Here is a 24,808-nt window from a genome sequence, read left to right as displayed (position 1 = left end):
TTCTTGGAGTTTGACTCATCATCTACAAACCATTATTGGTTATTCTTGTGTGTATGCAAGTACCCTGTTCTAATCTTCTTTTCTTTCCTATGAGGCTTAGCATAGTATCTCACATATAGTTAGAACTCAACAAATTGTTGTTGAATAAATGAATGAATGAATAATTCACCTCAGATTTCTACTTTCTAAAGAAATGAAATGTTTTAGTTTTATATGATCATGTACCAGGACATGGAGAAAAGAACCAAAATGGAATTTCCCCGGTTTATTCAAATAGGGCAGCTCAATTTAAACAATTTGACCTATTCAAAAATTTAAGATAGTAAAATATCTAAAATGAGATTATATTAAAATTAAAATTTCTCTCTTCAGTTTCTGAAACAATGAAATTTGCTACTGCCACTTTCCAAAACCAAATACACATATTTTATTATGCATGAGAACCTGACATTATATCTAATAAAAGATTAGTTCTATTGACTATAATTTGGTTTTATATCATGACTTCAATAGTCTGGTTAAACAATTTGCTTTATACCAAATACCACATTGCATATCAAATAATGAAGTGAACTCCCTGCCTGGTGAAAAGTAAAGAGTCTTTATTATTGACATAGAGAAGTTGTTTTAAATTTTAAAGCTAAAACAAGGAAGTTCTTTGAATATTGCCTAACTCACTAATGTGGGAAAAAGTTAGAAACATTTCAGAGCATACCACTCATCTTGCATTAAACAGGTTTTTTTTTTTTTACCAACTTGCAATCTTTGTGTTATAAAGTAAACTTTAACATAAATGTCAATTTATCATTTTTGACAAGAGAAAAGAGCTATAGTGTATATTATCAGATCTTGATGTTTTCGTTTTAAATTCTTAAACTGTAAAATCTCTTGATGAACTATGATGTGCCATTTCCACAAATGTAAGGTATTTTAATCATTATTATACATAGGTATAACATTTCTGCAAAATGCTGGAAAATATCACTTAAATGAGTATGCCAAGTAAAAGTACTGTATCAGTTGAATGGGAGATATAAAGCACAACGAAGCTTACTCTTAGTAGATTTTAGTAACTTAAATCAGTCTGTTTTATTCAAACTCTAAAAGATTTCCATTCTTGTTAGTTTCCACCTCTAATGGAAACCTCTCTTCACAAAATAAATAACAAAGTGAAAATTCTCAAAAAACAGCTGTTAACACTAATTTTTAAGTAATCTTCATTTTATCTAGCTTCTGAAAAATAATTGTGGGAGAAGGCTTTTTTAGTAGTTCAGGTTTTTGCAAAGCTCTCTGTCACAGGATGTAGAATTGGTAGAGACCAGAAGGACTAAGCATTTATGGTGATTTTATAAAATTGTTAGACCTTGGAGGTCAACTGGGCGAGTCTCCTTGTTTTACTAGCGGGGACACTGTGGCTCTAGTGTCACCCAGCTCATTAGTTAGAGTCAAGCTTGAATTGTTCTCTTTCTCTTCAGTCCATGGTTCTTTCCACCTTGATGAGTAATATATGGAAAACTAAGAATAGCAAGGGCATCCAGAAAGACAAGTAGATGAAGGAGGTGACGGAGGCTCTTCCAGACTGGCCCGGAAGCCCTGCCATTTTATTCATATCCCACTCAACTCTCAGCAGCCTGCCATGCTTGGGAGACTTATACCTCAACTTGTCTAACTTCAGCCAGTTCTAGAAACTACTAGATTGGTAATTACACAAATGGATCTTCTCTGAATATGTTTTATTATCTGACACTGGATATCTACATTTTTCAAAAAGAAAAAACAAATGTTGACTTTATTCCATGAATCTCTGTTGCTGTGTGCTCTTTATTTTCATCATATGCACTTTCTAACAATAACATTTATCAAGCACTTACTTTGGATGGGTCAGTCGGCCAATTGTTTCTACTGCTTTGCTTCCTTCAATTTTCATAAATAACCCTAAAAAGTAGATGCTATTGTTCTCCCACATTTTAGACAGCAAAATTTACCAAGGCACCTAACCAATAAGTGGCAGAGCTAAGACTGAGTCCCAAGCTGTTTGACATCAGAACTAGACTTTTTAAACACTGTTGTTGTATTCTGCTTCTGAGAGAAAAACACTAGACTACCCATAATAAGAAAATTTCTTATTAAAAAAAATCTATTTATATAAACTGAAAACATCTATATCATATTCTAAATGATGTGTTCTTCTTTTCCTTTTATTTGGGATAGATAGTAATAGTCAATATGAGAATATTCAGACTAACTTACCACTCATTTTTTATTTTAATTTTATGTTTTGTAATGCAATTTTTTAAAAGATTTATATAATAAATGATATATTTATAATTATAAGTATTTTACAAACATATGTATTGCCAAATAAAGAAATTTAAACAATACAAAAGGGCACAGAAAGAAAAATCTCTCATCCACACTGACTTCCACACCAAGTCACCTTCTCAAAATTAATCACTATAAATGGTCTTGTGTATTCTTCTAAATGTATTATACACACACACACACTCACATGCACATATGTAAATTTCCTTTAATATAGATGATTGAATAATATTTACACTGTTCTGCATCTTTTTACACTTAACAATAATATACCTTGGCAAATATTCTATATCAATACATATAGATTTACTTTATTCTTTTTAACAGTGGCAAAATATTCTATTGGGGAGGGTATGGGAGGAAATAAAATGAAAATGTGGAAATTCATTAATAGTAGCAAATGATATTTCTTAGGCTCTGTATGCTGCATGAGACTGGAAATCCTACAGGAATATCCTCTTGATTCCAAGTAATAGGGAAAGGTGCAGGTGGACCCTCTGGTGCCATCATACAGGGAGGTTCACAGCATGCTATCTGCACACTGCATAGGACAGCAGGGCATCCCCTTCCCCACCATGTCCCACTAAAACTCTTCTGTCAGAAGAACTTGTACACTTCTTGCTTCAGACATGATGCACAAGCTGTTCAAATCTGAGTGCTAAACAACAATGCAACATTCAAAATTAGCTTTCTTCTCCAGTAACTATGTAATTCCCTTGAAAAAAGTCTTCTTAGGAAACTTCTGAGTCTTTCATGCAAATAGGTCTCTGGTGTACCCTTTCCAATTAAAATTTAAATATGCCCAGTTGGGCCTGTCCAAGTGGTGGCACTGTGGATAGACCACTGACCGGGGGTGCTAAGGACCCAGGTTCAAAACCCTGAGGTCGCTGGCTTGGGTGTGGAATCATAGACATGGCCCCATGTTTGTTGGCTTAAGCAAGAGGTCACTGGCTCAGCTGGACTTCCCTGGTCAAGGCACATATGAGAAAGCAATCAATGAACTTGTAAGGTGCCATAACTATGATTTTTTTTTTAATTATTTTTATTTATTCATTTTAGAGAAGAGAGAGAGAGAAAGAGAGAGAGAGAGAGAGAGAGAAGGGGGGGAGGAGCAGGAAGCATCAACTCCCATATGTGCCTTGACCAGGCAAGCCAGGGTTTTGAACTGGCGACCTCAGTGTTCCAGGTCGACGCTTTATCCACTGCGCCACCACAGGTCAGGCGCCATAACTATGATTTGATGCTTCTCATCTTTTTCTCTTCCTGATTGTCTATCTCTCTCTCACTAAAATAAAATAAAAATAAAAATAAAATAAAAAATAAAAATCCTCAGGTCTCAATCCATTTAATGAAACTCTATTCATTGTCTCAAGATGAGTCACCCTATCACTTACCACCTACCTCTTATTCCCTAAACACACATAATGAGGCATTTTAAAGAGTCCCCTTGTCTCAGGTGACTTCTGCTCATGGAGAAAAAGGATTTTTATTAACATTAACAAACATCAAAATTGATTTTATCAATTGGCATCAAATCAATAGTAGTGTTGTCATTTACAGCTGAGGGAAGTGAGAATAAGCACCATAGACAGAAAGACGTGGATCTTGGGGCTTTAAACAGAAGATCAATAGTAATTGACATTAAAGTCGTATGATCCTCCTGATTTCCCTGAGCTGGGGAACCCCTCCATCCACAGCCATTCCAAGCCGAACCTGTATTCAAACTCCTATTATATCCTAAGCTCATCACAGGCAGCTGTATGTTCCTGGTTTATTTATTTATCCATTTATTGAAAAATGTTCATTGAGCCCTGGAAGATAGACCAGACACTGTGTTTGGCCCTGGGACCTTGCCCCAAAGGAGGCAGAACATGTCATGTTCAACATGCAAACAAATAAACAAGATACCTGAGGAACGCAATAAAGTCTATGGAGGGAAATGTGATAACCAACTGGGAAGAAGGGGCTATTTTAGATGGAAGGGTCAGGGAAGGCCTCGAAGAAGGTGACATTTTAGCAGAAGCCTAAAGGGTGAAAGATGAGAAGGAGCTAGTCATGAGGAGACCGGGAAAGAGTGTCCAGGCAAAGTGGGCAGCAGCTACTTGATCTTTTCAGTTCCCTTTGGCATGGCACACCGTTGAACTCAAAATATACTTCTCATACAGACTGGTAGTCACAGAATAATCATGGGGATGTAAAGTACAGCTTAGGGAATATAGTCAATAGTATTGTAATAACTAAGCATGGTGCTGGGTGAGGATTGGAAATATCAGGGTGATACTGTGTAAGGTATATGATTGTCTAACCAGTAGACATTCAGTATTGTTCATCTGAAACTAATACAAAATAATATTAAGCCTAAACTGAAATTGAACATTTTAACCACTATGCTATTCATCTGAAACTAATACAAAATAATATTGAACGTAAACTGAAATTGAACAATTTTAAAAATAAAAAATAAATGAGCCTGACCAAGGGATGGCACAGTGGATAGAGTGGTGGTGCAGTGGATAGAGTGTCTGCCTGGGATGCTGAAGACCCAGGTTCAAAACTCCAAAGTCACTAGCTTGAGCCCAAAGGCCACTGGCTTAAGTCTAAAGGTCGTTGGCTTAAGCCCAAGGTCACACTGGCTTGAGCAAGGGGTCACTGGCTCTGCTGGAGCCCCCGGGTCAAGGTACATATGAGAAAGCAATCAATAAACAACTAAGGTGCCGCAATGAAGAATTGATGCTTCTCATCTCTCTTCCTTCCTGTCTGTCTGTCCCTATCTGACCCTCTCTGTCTCTGTCACACACACAAAAAAAATTTACGTAACTTTGCCAAGTACTAAAATGTATTTTAAGGCCAACTGTTACCTGGTCAATTACCATTATTAAAAATAATATACTAAATATAATTTCTAGTTTTACATTATTTAATTATTTTTATACATTTTTAATATATATTATAAGAGATGATCTCGTTTTGATATTGACTGAAGCAACATAATATTGTCTTATGACAAGTATTTATTGAGTCTCTACTATGTGCCAGATCCTAGGCTGGACTCTGATAATAAATTAACAAAACAAAGAAAGTTTATTTGAAATGAATACTAAATTGAGATTGCTTTGAGGTCTATAGGCCCCTCTCCCACCAAGCCAGCTTTTGTATGTTTAATACGTTGACGTTTCCTGTGAGAGAACCTAGTTATTTTAGAACCTAGTTTCACTAATTAAAAAAGAAAAAGATTTGAAAGTCATCAGGACTCCATAGTTGTTCTGTAATACTAGATATGTGTATTATTATAGAGAATTTTTTTCTTTTTTCTTAGAATTCCTAACAAGCAAAATGTGGATATAATAATGTTTGAGACAGCTCTAGAATAATATGAAATAACATGTTACTTTGCTTGAATGAGAGAAAAAAAAAAGTTACTTTTAATACAAACGTAACGTTGTCCTCCTCAAAATATAGAGCATTAACCAAAGTTCCTTACCCTTTAAAAAAAAACCTATTTAATTATTTCTAATATTTTAAATTCTTCTTGTCCTGTCAGAATGTTTTCCTTACCTTTTTTTTTTTTTAGATTTTATTTATTCATTATAGAGAGGAGGGGGAGAGAGAGAAGGGGGTAGGAGCAGAAAGCATCAACTCCCATATGTGCCTTGACCAGGCAAGCCCAGGGCTTTGAACTGGCAACCTCAGCGTTTCCAGGTTGCAGAATTTTTTAAAGAACCATTTACATGCATTTCATTGACTTTTTTTCCTCTTTTCAAAATATCTGACAATCTTTTCAGCAATGGGGAAGGAAATACCAAACTGGCAAAATGTGGGATGTGAGAACGGGGCCCGGGCATGAGAACAGCGCTGCTATCATGTTAGCAAGTTTCAAGTCCTTTCCAAAAAGAAGAACTGACTTGTTCATATGAGTTTTGCTTAATCATGTAATTTTTTAAAAGTTCTGTTGCAGTTATGTATTGGTTTTTCCGCTGGCATCAACGTGGGAATCGAAGTCACATGAATTGAAGTTTGTGCTAATTTTTTTCTCTTTTTCCTCTTACACCTATTGAGGGTTTATAGATATTATGAAACTTGTGGCAAAGACCTCTTCCAGTCATTGCAAGCGTAGAGGGAAATCATACTCCTTTTCTCTTGCTTAAAGTAATTTGACTGGTTTTTTTAGATTATGTAAGACCACTATTTCATGTTATTATGGAATTTGGTATGAGGTAGTGAACTTATTTGATAATAAGCACGCCAGGCACTCATTGTTGACCCATGGCAACATTGTGAAGTCAAGTTATTGTTCTTTGATCCTTCACTGTGGGTGGTCACTTCCATCCTTAGAGTGTGCTTACCTCTGCACCTCGACCAAGTCTTCTCTGACCACGTCCCTCAAGCTAGATCTTTCTGACCTCTTCCCCTTGCTTATCCCTCAGTGACTTCCAGCTTTCATAAGACATTCACACTCAACTGTTAAGAAAAAATTTTTATTTGTCTTTACTGTTGAGTTCTAAAAGTTCTTTCTGGGCCTGACCTGTGGTGGCGCAGTGGATAAAGTATTGACCTGAAACACTGAGGTCACTGGTTTGAAACCCTGGGCTTGCCTGGTCAAGGCACATATGGGAGCTGATGCTTCCTGCTCCTCCCCCTTCTCTCTCTCTCTCTCTCTCTCTCCTTCTCCTTTTCACTCCCTCTCTCTCTCCTCTGTAAAATGAATTAATAATAATAATAACAATAATAATAAAAATAATGGTGTTGTATCCAAGAAAACATTTTGATGGTCATTCAAAGGTTTTCTAAAGAGTTATGAATAATAATATGAGATTTCAGGTAGCTAGAGGAGAGAGTTCTCCTACCCTCAGTAGTGCATTGCAAATTCTACCCCAGAGAGGGTTGTCTTTGCTAAATGGATAGAAGCCTCCTGCCTTTCTTACTCAATAAAACTTGCTTACTCATAGTTCACAAAGTTCTCCTAAAGATACTTAGTAAGCATTATTCCAATGTTTCAGCAAAAACTCCGAGGGAGGCTGCCTGGCAGCATTGCATTTAAATTAGCTGTGTGAAGAGAAGTCACATTGCCTTATTTGTTAGTCAGTTTCTACTAAATTAGCTTTTCTTTTTTTACTTTTAAAAAAAAAGTGCTCACACAGGCAAGGGGAAAAAGGAATTGACAAAGAAATATATAGAATATTAGAGCTGAAAGGAACTTCAGGATCAGCTAGGCTGATGTACAGTACTCATTTTACAAAGAGACTAAAGCTAAAAAGACAAGTGACCCAAGATAAGCCAGCTAGTGGCAAACCTCATTTCTTTTATTTATTTTTTTATTGAGAGGGGAGGGCAGGAAGCATCGACTCCCATATGAGCCTTGACCAGGCGAGCCCAGGGTTTCGAACCGGTGACCTCAGTGTTCCACTTTATATACTGTGCCACCACAGGCCAGGCGGCAAACCTCATTTCTTATTACAGCCTCTCATGGCACCATGTTCTCCCTTCTTCTTAGAGTAACACCAGTTATATGTCTGCTCTGTTCATGCCATTAGGGGCTGTCTCCCCCTACTAGATTATTACCTTAATGCAGGGGTCCCCAAACTTTTTACACAGGGGGCCAGTTCACTGTCCCTCAGACCGTTGGAGGGCCGGACTATAAAAAAAAATATGAACAAATCCCTATGCACACTGCACATATCTTATTTTAAAGTAAAAAAAAGGGGAACAAATACAATATTTAAAATAAAGAACAATTAAATTTAAATCAACAAACTGACCAGTATTTCAATGGGAACTATGGGCCTGCTTTTGGCTAACGAGATGGTCAATGTCCGGTCCCATATTTGTCACTGCTAGCCGTAACAGGTGATATGACGCGCTTCCGGAGCCGTGATGCGTGCATCCCACGTCACTGGAAGTAGTACTGTACGTGAGTCATGCTGCGCTTTGTGGCGCCGCCACATACAGTACTCCCGGAGCACAGGATGAGGATGGATCCTGTGCTCCTCTCACTGACCACCAATGAAAGAGGTGCCCCTATCGGAGGTGCAGCGGGGGCCAGATAAATGGCCTCAGGGGGCCGCATGTGACCCGCGGGCCGTAGTTTGGGGACCCCTGCCTTAATGATTGCAGGTATTCTATCTGGTTTTGTTTGTCACTTGCCAGAACAGTCAAGCACATAGTTAGTGCCCAATAAAAATATTTGTTGAACAAGAGAAAAAGAGGGGTGTAGGGACAGGTAGAAGAAGGTAAAGGGGGTAAATGGTGATGGGGGAAGACTCGACTTGGGGTGGTGAACACACAATACAATGTATAGATGATGTATTATGGAATTGTATACCTGAAACCAATATAATTTTATTAATCAATGTCACTCCAATAAATTCAATTAAAAATATTTGTTGAGCCTGACCAGGCGGTGGTGCAGTGGATAGAGCATCAGAGTGGGATGCGGAGGACCCAGATTCGAGACTCCAAGGTCGCCAGCTTGAGCGCAGGCTCATTGGGTTTGAGCAAGGCTCACCAGCTTGGACCCAAGGTCGCTGACTCGAGCAAGGGGTCACTCGGTCTGCTATAGCCCCCCGGTCAAGGCACATATGAGAAATCAATCAATGAACAACTAAGGAACCGCAATGAAGAACTGATGTTTCTCATCTCTCTCTCTTCCTGTCTGTCCCTCTCTCTGACACTCTCTGTCTCTGCCACAAAAATATATATATATATTAGAAAAAAAAAATTTGTTGAGTGAGTAGCAGCAAGCATAGAATCAATTATCAGTAAACACAGAGTTAATATATTTAGTCTTTTGAATGATTGTTAAGTCATCATTCACACATTATTATGTAGAATACTGCTTAAATCAACCAAGTACATGTTAGATTCTACTGTAGTAAAATATAAACTTTGGCATCTCAGTGGCTTAAGAAAAAAAGTTTCCTTTTATTCATTTAAATCCTATGTGAGAAGGGCAGCCTATCTCCACCTTGTAGTGCTCTATCTAGAATGTGCCACTTCCAGAGTCCCTGTGGAGGGGATGAACAAGAAGAAGGTAGCATACTGGCTTTTAAATGCCTCAACCTAGACATGGCATGTGACATGTCCACCTATAGTCTTTTGTCAAAATTAAGCATATTACCCCATCCCAATGGTGAAAGAGGTTAAGAAGTTTTAGTAAGAACTAGCTGTCTCTGTTTGCCATTATGTGTGTTAATTGTGATAACAATCATTAATTTTTATTGGACACTTACTTTGTGTTAAGCTGAATACTAAGTGTTTTTTTTTCTTTTTCCAGTCTTTTCTTTCCTTTTTTAAAAAATGTTTATTTATTGACTTTAGCAATAAAGGAAAGTAGAGAGAGAGAGAGAGAGAGAGAGAGAGAGACAGGAACAATAACAATCTGTTCCTGTATGTGCCCTGACCAGGAATCAAATTGGTAACTGGCACTCCAGGTCGATGCTCTAACTAACCAAGCCATCTGGCCTGGGCATAACATTAAGTGTTTTGTTACTACATTCACTGCTTCATTTAATCCTCATTACTGGTAAATGAACTGTAGGTGAGAAAACTAAGTGATGAATTCATTATCTTAAGGTTGCAATTGCTAAGTTGGGTCAGGGATTTGAACCAATGTGTTGGGCACTAAAGTCTGTGTTCTTATCCACTCTGACTTAATACCACTTATGTGATTCATCAAAATAAAGTTTTTAAGAATAGCAGCTTGATTTTAATAATACAAATAGAGGATATAGAATCTAATTATGCGATCATAAATAAACTCAATTTAGCTACTCAAAACATTTCACTTCTGTTCACTAAATCTGTGGCAATTTCCCCCCCACACCAACTCTCCCCTCCAAAACCATGTACCCACGTCAGACACCAGTTGCAAACACAAGTTATCACCTGTGCTTCTGACCAGACAAGCCATAGATTGGAGGTTCCAGTGACTACTTTCTTGGGTTCAACTAACTTTTGAGGGAAACACATATATTAGTTTATTAAAGAATATGATAAAAGATATAGATGAGATACATAAGGTGAGGTGGAGGAGGGGGACTTGAGTGGTGCAGAAGCTTCTGCCCCGTGGAGTCGGAGTACATCACCCTCCTGGTGTGGATGTGTTCACCACCTAGGAGCTCACAGAACCCATACTGCTGGCATTTTATGGAGCCTTCCTCATATAAACATGATCAAACACTAAGTCTATTTCTAGCCCTTTTCCCCTTGAGTCATGCCTTGGCCTTTCTGGTGACCAGCCTCATCCAGGAGTCGCCTTGATACAATTAGAGATGCTTCTAAGACCTGACCTGTGGTGACGCAGTGAATAAAGCATCTACCTGAAATGCTAAGGTTGCCTTACCTGCCAGAGGCAGATTTAACGGGGTGCACACCAGGCGCATGCCCTGGGCCCCGACTTCTGAAGGACCCCACAAAACTCCAACTTTACACTTTTTTCTAATGACACCAAGTTTGGTTTCATATGTGCAGTTTTAACATTTATTTAAAAATATGGTTAACATGTATTTTTATTTTCCCTGTCTCCCTTTCTCTCTTTTTAAAGGGCCCAATATTTTCTTCTGCACCAGGGCCTCAACCGACCTTAATCCGCCTCTGTTCAAACCCGGACTTGTCAGGTCAAGGCACATACAAGAAGCAGCTACTACCAGTTGATGCTTCCTGCTCCTTCTCCCACCTTTCTCTCTCTCTCTCTCTCTCAAAAACAAAACAAAACAAAAAAAAGAAATGTTCTTGGCACTCTTATTACTTAAGAATCTACAAGGGTTTCAGGAGTTCTGTGTCAGGAACTTGGGGCAGAAACCAATATATATTCTTTGTTATCTTTATTTTTAGGACATATACCATAAAGCTTTTCGATTCACTAGGCATGGTTTTCAAAAGAAAGTAATTGCTTTTCTCACTTTGGAGATTTTGAAGGAGGAAAAAAAAATGAAGTTTCTAAGTAGGGTGGTTAGAAGGGGTCACAAATTTCTTTTATGACTATTGGTCCTATGGTAATATAAAAATTGAAGAGAAAGAAAAAAAAATCTCCTTAAGAAGCAGAGGTATTCTGGCAGCAGAAATTCAAGTCTTGGGCAGAGTGGTTGGGAATTAGAAAACATGCCCCTTCCCTTCAAGTCCATTCTCCCTCAAAGCATTAGCGTTGTAAGTCAGCTCACTAAGTCAATCACTCAACAAAGACCACAGTTGCTGGGAGTCTCATCTTCCCCTAAGGTGTGGGGGCATTCAAACTACCAGATAAAACCCATAAAAAAACAAGAAAACAAACATCAATGTTTCCAAAACTCCTTTTCACCAAGGTCACAAGAGTTTCTGAATCACCAAGAACAATTCCATAGAAGACCTTAGATTGGGAGAGAGAAATTGTGTGTTTAAAAAGACACAAAAGCCTGACCTGTGGTGGCGCAGTGGATAAAGCGTCGACCTGGAAACACTGAGGTCGCCGGTTTGAAACCCTGGGCTTGCCTGGTCAAGGCACATATGGGAGTTGATGCTTCCAGCTCCTCCCCCCCGTCTCTCTCTCTCTCTCTCTCTCTCTCTTTCTCCTCTCTAAAATGAATAAATAAAAATAAATAAATAAATAAAAAGACACAAAAGACCCTGGCTGGTTGGCTCGCAGTAAAGCGTCAGCCCAGTGTGTGGAAGTACAGGTTCGATTTCCGGTCAGGAGAAGCAACCATCAGCTTCTTTACCCCTCACTCTCTTCCTTCTCTCTCTTCCCCTCTTGCAGCCATGGCTCAATTAGAGTAAGTTGGCCCTAGGTGCTAAGGATGGCTCCATGGCCTTGCCTCAGGCGCTAAAACAGCTCATTTGCTGAGCAATGGAGCAGCAGCCCCAGATGGGCAGAGCAGCGCCTAGTAGGGGCTTGCTGAGTGGATCCCAGTCAGGGCGCATGCAAGAGTCTGTCTCTCTGTCTCCCCACTTCTCACTTAAGAAAAAAAAAGAAAAAGACACCAAAGATTATAAATCAGAATTGCAAAAGCAGAGATTTGCTGTGAGAAAACAAAATCACTTATATACCAGGAGAAATATCAACTGAAGCATAATCATATTTTCCATTCCCCATGGATTTGTTTTATCCAACCAGACACTTTCATTTTGAAAAAGGATGTAAAGCTGATTTTCAAATTCCTCTTCTTCTGGAGGCATGCGTTTAATACAAAAAAATACAGGATAAATTATTTAACGTGAATGAGGTGCTCAGAACAGTGCCAGGCACATAGTACATTTCTCAATTAATATCTTATTTTTGGTATTATTTTATTTTTTAAAATGTGTTGATTAATTTTAGAGAGAGAGGAAAGGAGACAGACAGAAACATCGATTTTTTTTCTGTATGTGCCTTGGCTGGGGATCAAATCCGTAACCTCTGTGTATCGGGATGATGCTCTTAACCAACTGAACTGTACGGTCAGAGCTTGAACCTGGAAAATGTATCAAAATTTGTGCTGCCTGATAGCAATTCAGAGACAGGTATTGAATCTTTCTTTCTTTTCTTTCCTTCCTCCCTCCCTCCCTCCCTCCCTCCCTTCTTTCCTTTTCTTTCTTTCTTTCTTTCTTTCTTTCTTTCTTTCTTTCTTTCTTTCTTTCTTTCTTTCTTTCTTTCTTTCTTTCTTTCGGAGAGGAGATAGAGAGACAGATTCCAGTATGTGCCTTGACCAGGATCTACCCTGCAACACCATCTGAAGCCGATGCTTGTATCAACTGAGCTATTCTCAGCACCTGAGGCTGATGCTCAGACCAACCAAGCTATCCTCAGTACCTGCTCGAAATAATCAAGCCACAAGAAAGGAAAAGAGAAAGAAGGGGGAGAGGGAAGTGAAGCAGATGGTTGCTTCTCATGTGTGCCCTGACTGTGGATCAAACTCCAAAATGTCCGCATGCTGGTCTGATGCTCTATCCACTGAACCAATCATTCAGAGCCCAAATATTGAGTCTTTATGGGCATTTTATTTAGATGGCTAGCAATCTGGAGAAACAGGTTACATTCCCAAATCATCTCAACTCCCTTTCCCCAGCCAACCTTTTTATAAGGGTAAGAGAACTATAAATAAGGATTTGGGGATTTCAAGGGACAGTTAATCAGATCATAGTCAAAGTTAATTGGATCATAGTCAGCAGTGTTCCCTCCTTAGAGTACAAAGGTTTTGCATGCAGTCCCGTGGGACACAAAGATGGATCCCTCGCAGGTCTTGTTAAGTCCTGTAGACCTGACAAAGGTGGATCTCTCACAGGTCTGTTAAGTCATATAGGTCTGTTCTGGTATCCCAGTTCCTAGAACAAAGCTTTTACTGGCATTAACCATTATGCCCACTGATCATAACCAAAGCCACCACTACTCAAGCTAAAATTTAAACTCTTGACTTTCTCCTATCAAGCTGATAGCTTACCTTTTTTTAAAATTTTATTTATTTATTTATTTATTTACAGAGACAGAGAGAGTTAGAGAGAGGGATAGATGGGTACAGACAGACAGGAACGGAGAGAGATGAGAAGCATCAATCATCAGTTTTTCATTGCGCGTTCGACACCTTAGTTGTTCATTGATTGCTCTCTCACATGTGCCTTGACCGTGGGCCTTCAGCAGACCGAGTAACCCCTTGCTCGAGCCAGCAACCTTGGGTCCAAGCTGGTGAGCTTTTGCTCAAACCACATGAGCCCGTGCTCAAACCAGTGACCTCGGGGTCCTCGAACCTGGGTCCTTCTGCATCCCAGTCCGACGCTCCATCCACTGCACCACCGCCTGGTCAGGCTGATAGCTTACTTTTTAAAGAAATAAATATATTGGCCTTGGCCAGATAGCTTGGTTGGTTAGAGCATCGTCCCGAAGTGCAGAAGTTACTAGTTCAATCCCCAGTCAGGGCACATACAAGAACAGATTGATGTCCCCTCTACCTCTCCATTCCTCTATCTCTAAAATCAATAAAATAAACATTAAAAAAAAAAATAAGCGCCTGACCTATGGTGGCGCAGTGGATAAAATGTCGACCTGGCCAGACCAGGCAGTGGCGCAGTGGATAGAGTTTCAGACTGGGATACGGAAGACCCAGGTTCGAGACCCCGAGGTCGCCAGCTTGAGCGCAGGCTCATCTGGTTTGAGCAAAAGCTCACCAGCTTGGACCCAGGATCGCTGGCTCAAGCAAGGGGTTACTTGGTCTGCTGAAGGTCCATGGGTCAAGGCACATATGAGAAGGGAATCAATGAACTAAGGTGTTGCAACGAAAAAACTGATGATTGATGCTTCTCATCTCCCTCTGTTCCTGTCTATCCCTCTCTCTGTCTCTGTAAAAAAAAAAAAAAATGTTGACCTGGAGTGCTGAGGTCGCCAGTTTGAAACCCTGGGCTTGTCCAGTCAAGGCACATATGGGAAGTGATGCTTCCTGCTCCTTCCTTACTTCCTCTCTCTCTCTCTCTCTCTCTTTCTCTCTAAAATGAATAAAGAAAGTCTTAAAATATAAGCTGAACAGAGTTGAGATTGACTCCGTTTAAACCATAGTTGTCTGGGAGTAAGGACTCATTGCAAATTGTCCCAGAGACCTAGAACTTCATCTAGAAAAAAAAAAAAAAAAAGAGCCTGAGATTTTATCCTGGACAGGACAGACTCAGGAGTCTAGCAGTTCAAATCAACCTAAATAGAGATTTTTTTTTTTTTTCTGAAGCTGGAAACGGGGAGAGACAGTCAGACAGACTCCCGCATGCGCCGACCGGGATCCACCCGGCACGCCCACCAGGGGGCGACGCTCTGCCCATCAGGGGGCGATGCTCTGCCCCTCCGGGGGGTCGCTCTGCTGCGACCAGAGCCACTCCAGCACCTTGGGCAGAGGCCAAGGAGCCATCCCCAGTGCCCGGGCCATCTTTGCTCCAATGGAGCCTCAGCTGCGGGAGGGGAAGAGAGAAACAGAGAGGAAGGAGAGGGGGAGGGGTGGAGAAGCAGATGGGCGCTTCTCCTGTGTGCCCTGGCCGGGAATCAAACCCGGGACTTCTGCACGCCAGGCCGACGCTCTACCACTGAGCCAACCGGCCAGGGCCTAAATAGAGATATTTTGAATGCTTTGTTTCTCAAGTCTGATCCTTCCAAATTTTCTGGGGGTCCAAGATCATCAGACACCAAACAAAACAGCTGGCTCTTTTGATTTTTGCCCAGGATAGAACAATGGTGAAGAATGCCAATTCCAAGACAACATCTGAGTTTGGTCCCACTACTTCCTGCATGCATGACCTTGACAGTCTGGGTGTCTTGATTTTCTTCATTGCATAATAGAACTAGTGATGGTATTAAACTTGGGTGGGGTCATTGGGTAGAATAAATGAGCCGATAAATGGAAAGTCTTTAGAACAGTATCCATTCATTATATTGTAGGTTTAGTCCTTCTTATCTGTGGTTTCACCTCCCGCAGTTTCAGTTACCTTCGGGCAACTGTGGTCCAAAACTACCAAATGGAAAATCCCAGAGAGAAACCATTCATAAATTTTAAATTGCATGCCATTCTGAACAATGTAATGAAATTTCAAGCTGTCCTACTTAGTCCCTTCCAGGATATGAACCAGAACTTTGTCCAGTGTATCCACATTGTGTATGCTCTCCGCCTGTCAGTCACTTAATAACTGTCTACGTTATCATATTAAGCCTAGTGATCTCACGGTGCTTGTGTTCAAGTAACCCTTATTTTACTTAGTAATGGCCCCCAAATGCAAGAGCAGTGATGCTGGCAATTCAGATATGCCAAAGAGAAACTGTGAAGGGCTTTCTATAAGTAAAAATGGGAGTACAGTACAATAAGATATTTTGAGAGAGTGACACCACAATCACGTAACTTTTATTATGGTATACCATGTATTATAATTATTCTACTTTATTGCCAGTTGTTAATCTCTTTTTTAAAAATTTTTTGTTTATTTTTTTATTTTATTTTTAATTTATTGATTTTTCAGAGAGAAGAGAGAGACAGAGAAAGTAAGAAGAAAGAAGGGGGGGAGCAGGAAGCAGTAGTAGTTGTTTCCTGCATGTGCCTTGACCGAGCGAGGCCAGGGTTTTAAACCAGTGACCTCAGTGTTCCAGGTCAATGCTTTATCCACTGCGCCACTACAGGTCAGACCAGTTGTCAATCTCTTACTGTGCTTAATTTATAAATTACTTTATCATAGGTGTGAAAATACCTAATATATACTAAGGTAACCAATCATCCTCCTTTTGACAGTCCTTCTTTTGTAAGTTCTGTCCTCCCTCAAAAAGTGTCCTCCTGCCTGACCAGGTGGTGGTGCAGTGGATACAGTGTCGGACTGGGATGCAGAGAACCCAGGTTTGAGACCCTGAGGTCACCAGCTTGAGCGCGGGCTCATGTGGTTTGAGCAAAAGCTCACCAGCTTGGACCCAAGGTCGCTGGCTCGAGCAAGGGGTTACGCGGTATGCTGAAGGCCCACGGTCAAGGCACATATGAGAAAGCAATCAATAAACAACTAAGGTGTTGCAATGAAAAACTAATGATTGATGCTTCTTGTCTCTCTACATTCCTGTCTGTCTGTCCCTATCTATCCCTCTCTCTGACTCTCCCTCTGTCTAAAAAAAAAAAGAAAAAAAGTGTCCTTCTACATGTCCTCCCTTTTGATATTGGAAGACTAATCTGTAAATGTCCGTATTAAATCGATGCAGAGTAGATCCATTGCATGTGATGTGACATATTTGAATCTAAATGAGTACTTTTTTCTTATAATTATTATTAAAAATTAATAGGCATGTAAGCATAATTACAATATAAAATATTACGAATGTTTTTATTATGCATTTATCATATTAGACTCGCAGAGGTCTCAAACTCGCGGCCCGCCGAACAATTTTGTGCGGCCCGCAGACTAATCCACGAACTACAGTTTCTGGTCGTTTTGTGACACTGAAAAGTGGTGCGTAACAGTTGCCTTTTGTAGACCTAGTGCGGCCCGCCTAACGGCTGTGATCTTGCTCTGCGGCCCACATGCTGAGTTGAGTTTGAGACCCCTGTTTAGAGTGTATTATTGTTGCAATGAATAAAATGTTTCTTTTATTTACAATATTGTTTTCTTCCATTTATTTTTGTCCTCCTTTTCCTTGTAAAAAAAGTTAGTTACCTTATATATACAGTCATGTGTCTCATACAACCTTTTGGTCAGTGACAAACCACATATATGATGGTGATTCATGAGATTATAATAAAGCTAAAAAATTCTTATTGCCTAGTGACGAAGTAGACAAAACTGCCTAATGACACATTTCTCAGAACATATCCTCTAATTCAGTGGTTTTCAACCGCCAGTCCACCAGAAATTTAGTGCCAATCCGTCAAAGAGTTAACCACCCTGATGCTGCGGACCAGCACAAAATTTCTGGTGGGCCATTGGTTGGAAAACATTGCTCTGTTCCTGGCCCAATAGTGTGGTGTGTTAGAGTGTAGTCTAGCTAGCTACACAGAGGTAGCCTGTCATATTCCCGGTCAGGGCACGTACCGAAACAGATTGATGTTTCTGTTTTCTCTCTCTTCTCCTTCCTCTTTCTCTAAAGTCAATCAATAAAAAAAATTTTTTTTAAAAGAAAAACACTGCTCTACTTAAACAGAGCATGACTGTATCAAGTTCAGTGCTATTCACTGTTTTGGGAATCCACTGGGGGTCTTGGATGGTATCCCCTACAGATAAAGGGGAACTACTATAATCAACACATGCTAGCTAGCACTGTTATAGCTATGTTACTTCTGTGGTGACTAATTCCTCTGGTTTTCCCAGGATTGGTTTAACTTTTCAGTTTTAAAACTGAAAGTCTCACATCCAGGGGACCCCCTTTGGTCACCATAGGTACATCGGACTTAGTTTTGCTAATTCACTTTGGAAAGACTATGACAAAAATGATGTTCTTTATTAGCAGGATCTGTTGCTTTGAGACGATTCTAAGCAGCATGTTTCAAAGCTGCTTTTTCCAGTGTCCCTGCTCTCAGTATCTTTTCCTGATTCATTCTAGCCCTCACACCACATCAGTGAATAACTAAGCTCCCCAAACTCTTTTCTCCTGTCTATTTCTCATACACAACTACTCAGATTGTTTCCTCTTTCACCTCCCCTTTAGACTACCAGGGCCCAAAGGGCAAAGGAGTCTCGCCCTGATTTTACACATGCTCAATCAATGCTTGTGGTTTGAGCTAAATTTTGCTTTCCCGGTTTTGAATGGGAGGGTCAGGATTAATTTGCTTCTGCATAGTATTTCCATAAAGGTGAGGCTTTTCCCCAAGTAGATAATGCTCTATGACCTTAGGCAAGCTACTTAACCTCTCTGTGTAGTTGAATAACGTCAGTGATGTCATTGTGTTGTTACTGATATTTGGGTTAGAATAAATCGAATTTGGAAAGCGGCAGAGCTGAAATTTAATCCACGAAGTCTGTCTCCAGCCTTAAGATTCTGAGCTCTTAACCATTTTTCTTGATTTTCTAAATCGGGGAAAAGAAATAGCAAGGATATTGAGAGAAAATTCAGGTAGAAATATAACAAATGAGTTTGTATCCGTACTCAAAGAATGAGTATGGATACACAAAAGCAAGGTCAATACTTAGAAATTCGATTTTAGTTCTAGATTTTACTGCTTTAATTTTCTAAAAGTCTTCACTGTTTTTAAGTATAGAAAAATAGAGGGGAGGTATAATTTCTTTAAGAGTTTTTCTCTTGAAGGAAAGAAAAAATTCAACCCAGAGGCCTGCCCCCCTCTCCCTACCCACTACCTAATGTTCATAAAGATTTACTAAGTAAGCAGCAGCACCAGATCCAAGATGGCCGCTAGCAGGAGGCTGAGGAGGGAGCTTGAAGAAATCCACAAATGTGGAATGAAAAACTCCCGTAACATCCAGGTTGATGAAGCTAATTTATTGACTTGGCAAGGGCTTATTGTTCCTGACAATAATTCTCCCTATGGTAAGGGGGCCTTCAGAATCGAAATAAACTTTCCAGCAGAGTACCCATTCAAACCACAGAAGATCACCTTTAAAACAAAGGTCTATCACCCCAACATAGATGAAAAGGGGCAGGTCTGTCTGCCAGTAATTAGTGCTGGAAACTGGAAGCCAGCAACCAAAACCGACCAAGTAATTCAGTCCCTCATAACACTGGTGAATGACCCCCAGCCGGAGCACCCACTTCGGGCTGACCTAGCTGAAGAATACTCTAAGGACCGTAAAAAATTCTGTAAGAATGCTGAAGAGTTTACAAAGAAATATACAGAAAAGCGACCTGTGGACTAAAATCTGCCACAATTGATTCCAGCAAGTGTGAGCAGAGACCTGGAGCAGTGCATTGAGACACCCTGCAAAGCAGGACTCTGTGGAAAATTGACAGGTGCCAATCGCCTGGTGTTTGCTTGTGGCAGTTACTAACTTTCTACAATTTTTTTTAATCAAAAGTGATCTAGGTCAGTGGTCCCCAACCCCCGGGCCGCGGACTGGTATCGGTCTGTGGGCCATTTGGTACCAGTCTGCAGAGAAAGAATAAATAACCTACATTATTTCCGTTTTATTTATATTTAAGTCTGAATGATGTTTTTTTGTTTGTTTGTTTTTGTTTTTTACAGAGACAGAGAGAGAGTCAGAGAGAGGGATAGATAGGGACAGACAGACAGGAATGGAGACTAGAAGCATCAATCATCCAGTCTTTTGTTGCGACTCCTTAGTTGTTCATTGATTGCTTTCTCATATGTGCCTTGGCCAAGGGCCTTCAGCATACCGCGTAACCCCTTGCCCGAGCCAGCGACCTTGGGTCCAATCTGGTGAGCTTTTTGCTCAAGCCAGATGAGCCCGCGCTCAAGCCAGCGACCTCGGGGTCTCAAACCTGAGTCTTCTGCATCCCAGTTCGACGCTCTATCCACTGCGCCACCACCTGGTCAGGCGATGTTTTATTTTTTTTTAAATGACCAGATTCCCTCTGTTATATCCAACTAAGCCTCACTCTTGATGCTTGTCTTGGTCACGTGATACATTTATCCGTCCCACCCTAAAGGCCGGTCCGTGAAAATATTTTCTGACATTAAACCGGTCCGTGGCCCAAAAAAGGTTGAGGACCACCGATCTAGGTAACCTGTAAAGAAAGGATTAAAAATTTAAGATGTTCTAAAAAAAAAAAAAAAAAAGATTTATTAAGTAAGATTTGATTTTCTACCAAAACTAAATTGGGAATTGTGAAGACAGGCTGAAACAAAGAAAACATTCTTTGAGACTGTTCTTCCTATTCTCATTTTTCAATATCTTGGGCATATATGTATTTTCACACTGAGTTATGAATGTCTTTTATATTAAGGTGACCAACTTTTTTACAATGAAAAGGATGACAAAAATAAATTGAAGAAAACAATATCGTAAATAAAAGAAACATTTTGCCTGACCAGGCGGTGGCACAGTGGATAGAGCATCGGACTGGGATGCAGAAGACCCAGGTTCGAGACTCAAGGTCGCCAGTTTGAGCACAGGCTCATCTGGTTTGAGCAAAGCTCACCGGCTTGGACCCAAGGTCACTGGCTTGAGGCAGGGGTTACTCGGTCTGCTGAAGGCCCACGGTCAAGGCACATATGAGAAAGCAATCAATGAACAACTAAGATGTCACAACAAAAAACTGATGATTGATGGGCTTCTCATCTCTCTCCGTTCCTGCCTGTTTGTCCCTATCTGTCCCTCTCTCTGACTCTCACTCTGTTTCTGAAAAAAAATAAAATAAAAGAAACATTTTATTCATTGCAACAATAATGCAGTATAATATGATAAATACATAATAAAAACATTTGTAATATTTTATATTGTAATTATGCTTACATGCCTATTAATTTTTAATAATAATTGTAAGAAAAAAAGTATTCACTTATATACAAATACATCACATCACACGCAATAGATCAACTCTGCATCAATCGAATACGGACATTTACAGATTAGTCTTCCAATATCAAAAGGAGGACATGTAGGAGTACACTTTTCAAGGGAGAATACAACTTACAAAAGAAGGATTGTCTTCCCTAAAGGAGGATGATTGGTTACCTTATTAATATAATTACTCATTTTATTTCCTTTAGAGGCTTTTATAATTAATTTGAACATGCATCTTCAAGTAAATGAATATAGTTGAATCTTTTACTGAGAGGAACAGAGTACTCACTAATCAAGTTTCTGAGGAAATGGAGAGATCAAAATGGTTTCAACACAAAAACCAGCAATGAAAACCACGTCCTCAGTGCACCATCCACACCCTCCTGGTAGGTGCAGCAGGTTCGTTCACCAGGGTCAGCTTCTTTTCCACAAGTGTACTTAGTTTATTTTTTAAATATTTTTATTATTTTTAAAAATTTTTATTTATTGATTTTAGCGAGAGAAGGAAGGGGAGAAAAAGAGAAACAGGAACATCTGTTTCTGTATGTGCCCTGACTGGGGATTGAACTGGCAAACCTCTACAATTCGGGATACCCTCTAACCAACCGAGCTATCCGGTCAGGGCATTATTATTATTATTATTATTTTTATTTTTATTTGAGAGAGGGAGAGACTTGTTGTTCCACTTATTTATGCATTCACTGGTTGATTCTTGTATGTGCCCTGACTAGAATCGAGCCTACAGCCTTGGCTTATGGGGACAATGCTCTAACAAACTGAGCCACCCGGCCAGGGTACAAGTGGACGTTGTTTAGAGAAGCCTTCCTATTTTAGTCATCTTAGTAAGTTGTATTTTTCAAAGAATTTGCTTATTTATCTAAATTTTTCTTGTGGACATAAAATTGTTTGTTAAATTCTCTAATTATTATTGATTTTTAAAATCATCTTAATTTTTTTTTTTTTCATTTTTCCGAAGCTGGAAACGGGGAGGCAGTCAGACAGACTCCTGCATGCGCCTGACCAGGATCCACCCGGCATGCCCACCAGGGGGTGATGCTCTGCCCCTCTGGGGCGTCGCTCTGTTGCATCCAGAGCCGTTCTAGCACCTGAGGCAGAGGTCACAGAGCCATCCTCAGCGCCCAGGCCATCTTTGCTCCAATGGAGCTTTGGCTGCCGGAGGGGAAGAGAGAGACAGAGAGGAAGGAGAGGGGGAGGGGTGGAGGAGCAGATGGGCGCCTCTCCTGTGTGCCCTGGCCGGGGATCAAACCCGGGACTCCTGAATGCCAGGCCGACACTCTACCACTCAGCCAACCGGCCAGGGCCTAAAATCATCTTTATTGAAGTTAATGTACATACAGTAAAATTTGCCAATGTTAAGTACACGATAAGTTTTGACAAATGTATAGTTATGCAAGCATCACCAAAATTAAAACATAAAACATTTTTTTTTATTTTTTTTTATTTTTTATTCATTTTAGAAAGAAGAGAGAGAGAAGGGGGAGGAGCAGAAAGTATCAACTCCCATATGTGCCTTGACCAGGCAAGCCCAGGGTTTCGAACCGGCAACCTCAGCATTTCCAGGTCGACGCTTTATCCACTGCGCCACCACAGGTCAGGCCTAAAACATAAAACATTTCTATCCCCCCAAAAAGCTTCTTTGTTGTTTTTTGACAGCTAGTCTCTTCACCTGGTCCTCAATCCTAGACATTAACACTGGGGAACAATTTTTTTTTTCATTTTCTGTTGCATGAGATTTTAGAACTGTTTCTATATATTTCTGCATCGCTGATTCCAAATCTAAAATCCATTTTTTGGTGCATGCTCTAGCTTTTATGCAATTTTAATTTCTTTTTGTTACAGTTAATGGCATGCACTGGTTTTTAAATTGGAGTTAAAAGGCAACAAAGGCCTGACCAGGCAATGGCGCAGTGGATAGAGCGTCGGACTGGTAGGCAGAGGACCCAGGTTCAAGACCTCGAGGTCGCCAGCTTGAGCACGGGCTTATCTGGTTTGAGGAAAAGCTCACCAACTTGGACCCAAGGTCGTTGGCTCGAGCAAGGGGTTTCTCAGTCTGCTGAAGGCCCGTGGTCAAGGCACATATGAGAAAGCAATCAATGAACAACTAAGGGGTCGCAATGCATAACGAAAAAGTAATGATTGATGCTTCTCATCTCTCCCTTCCTGTCTGTTTGTCCCTGTCTATCCCTCTCTCTGACTCTTTCTCTGTCTCTGTAAAAAATAAAAAAATAAATAAAAATAAAAAAATAAAAAGGCAACAAAGGACTCTTGGATTGAACATAACCACAAGGCAATTAATGTTTTACAAACATCACTTTTACATAATTGTAGTTGTTTTTAAATGTAAAAAATTATTATCTGATAAAAACACACTCTTATTTTGTTTTAAGATTGAATCATGGCTTCTTCCAGTAGGCGTAAAGGTAAGAATAGTCCTGACACCTTCTGTTATATACGTGGCTGTTACACACTTCAACGTCAAAGGCGCAATATTTTATCATTTGTGACATGTGTATATATTGCCTATTTTCAAGTTCCCTTTGGCGATCAAGACAAGAATTGGGCTCCTCATATTATATGTCATAATTGTGAGGAAATGCTTCATGACTGGACAAAAGGAAAACGCAAAGGAATGCCTTTTGGTATTCCCATGGTTTGGTGTGAACCTAAGGACCACAGCAGTGACTGTTATTTCTGTCTGACAAAGGGCATTGGCAAGAAAAAACGGCATATGATCGCATATCCTAATATTTCTTCAGCAATACGACCTATCCTACACTCTGAGACACTCCCGGTTCCAGTTTTCAATGGTTTTATTTCTTCTAAGGACGAAGAAAGTGAACATAGTGATCAAGTATATTTTGATAAGATGCATGAGGAAATGGTTGTAGAATCTGAAGGGTCTTCTTCTGATGCCAAGCAGTCATTAACCCCTCAGCAGTTTAGCCAACCCGAATTGAATGACTTAGTAAGAATGACATAAAAATTGTCCTTGACTTTCTGAAATATGAGGAGCATAACTGGATCATTTGTGTGGATCTTAAAATGGTAAATTTCTTGCTAGGACAACAGAGAGGTTTCATGAAGTATCTTTGCTTTCTGTGTTTGTGGGACAGCCGAGCTCAGGAGAAACACTGGGCACAGAAGGAGTGGCCAAAACGTGAAGCTCTGGAAGTAGAGATACAAAATATTGTGAATGAACCTGTAGTTAGTTGAGACAGGATCATTTTTCCCCACTTCACATCAAACTTGGCTTAATGAAGCAGTTTGTTCAGGCTTTCAATAGAGAAAGTGAATGCTTTCAACATATTATTTCTGCTTCTCCTTGTCTTTTGAGAAGATAAAACCAGGTGTATTTGATGGACCTCGAATTCAAACCCTCATACGTGAGGAAGAATTTGCCAGGAAGATGAATAAGGAGGAGAAAGCAGCATGGCAGTCTTTTGTGGCAGTTACAAAGAACTTCCTTGGCAATAAAATAGCAGAAAACTGAACTTCTGGTTCAAAGGATGCCTTTGGCTTTCCACGACATTGGATGTAACATGAGCATTAAGATTCACTTCCTGAACAGTCACCTTGATAAGTTTTCAGAAAACCTTGTAGCTGTTAG

At 40.0% G+C, this 24,808-nt stretch overlaps 1 protein-coding gene across 2 annotated transcripts; it reads left to right on the top strand.

Annotated features, from left to right (window-relative positions):
• Window positions 1-19,104: 19,104 nt before the first annotated feature.
• On the top strand, window positions 19,105-19,572 carry LOC136389411 (ubiquitin-conjugating enzyme E2 L3-like). 2 transcript variants are annotated; one of them, XM_066361219.1, is made up of 2 exons: window positions 19,105-19,132; window positions 19,232-19,572. In XM_066361219.1, the coding sequence occupies exons 1-2, from the start codon at window positions 19,105-19,107 to the stop codon at window positions 19,570-19,572; spliced, it is 369 nt and encodes a 122-aa protein (XP_066217316.1). The 2 variants fall into 2 exon arrangements, with proteins under 2 accessions (XP_066217316.1, XP_066217315.1); XM_066361218.1 differs by having other exon boundaries at window positions 19,105-19,572.
• Window positions 19,573-24,808: the final 5,236 nt, after the last annotated feature.

Source organism: Saccopteryx leptura, chromosome 1 (genome assembly GCF_036850995.1).
Source record: "Saccopteryx leptura isolate mSacLep1 chromosome 1, mSacLep1_pri_phased_curated, whole genome shotgun sequence".
Taxonomy (NCBI): Eukaryota; Metazoa; Chordata; class Mammalia; order Chiroptera; family Emballonuridae; genus Saccopteryx; species Saccopteryx leptura.
Note: the sequence above shows the minus strand (reverse complement) of the source record. Positions and strands in the feature narration are given on the sequence as shown.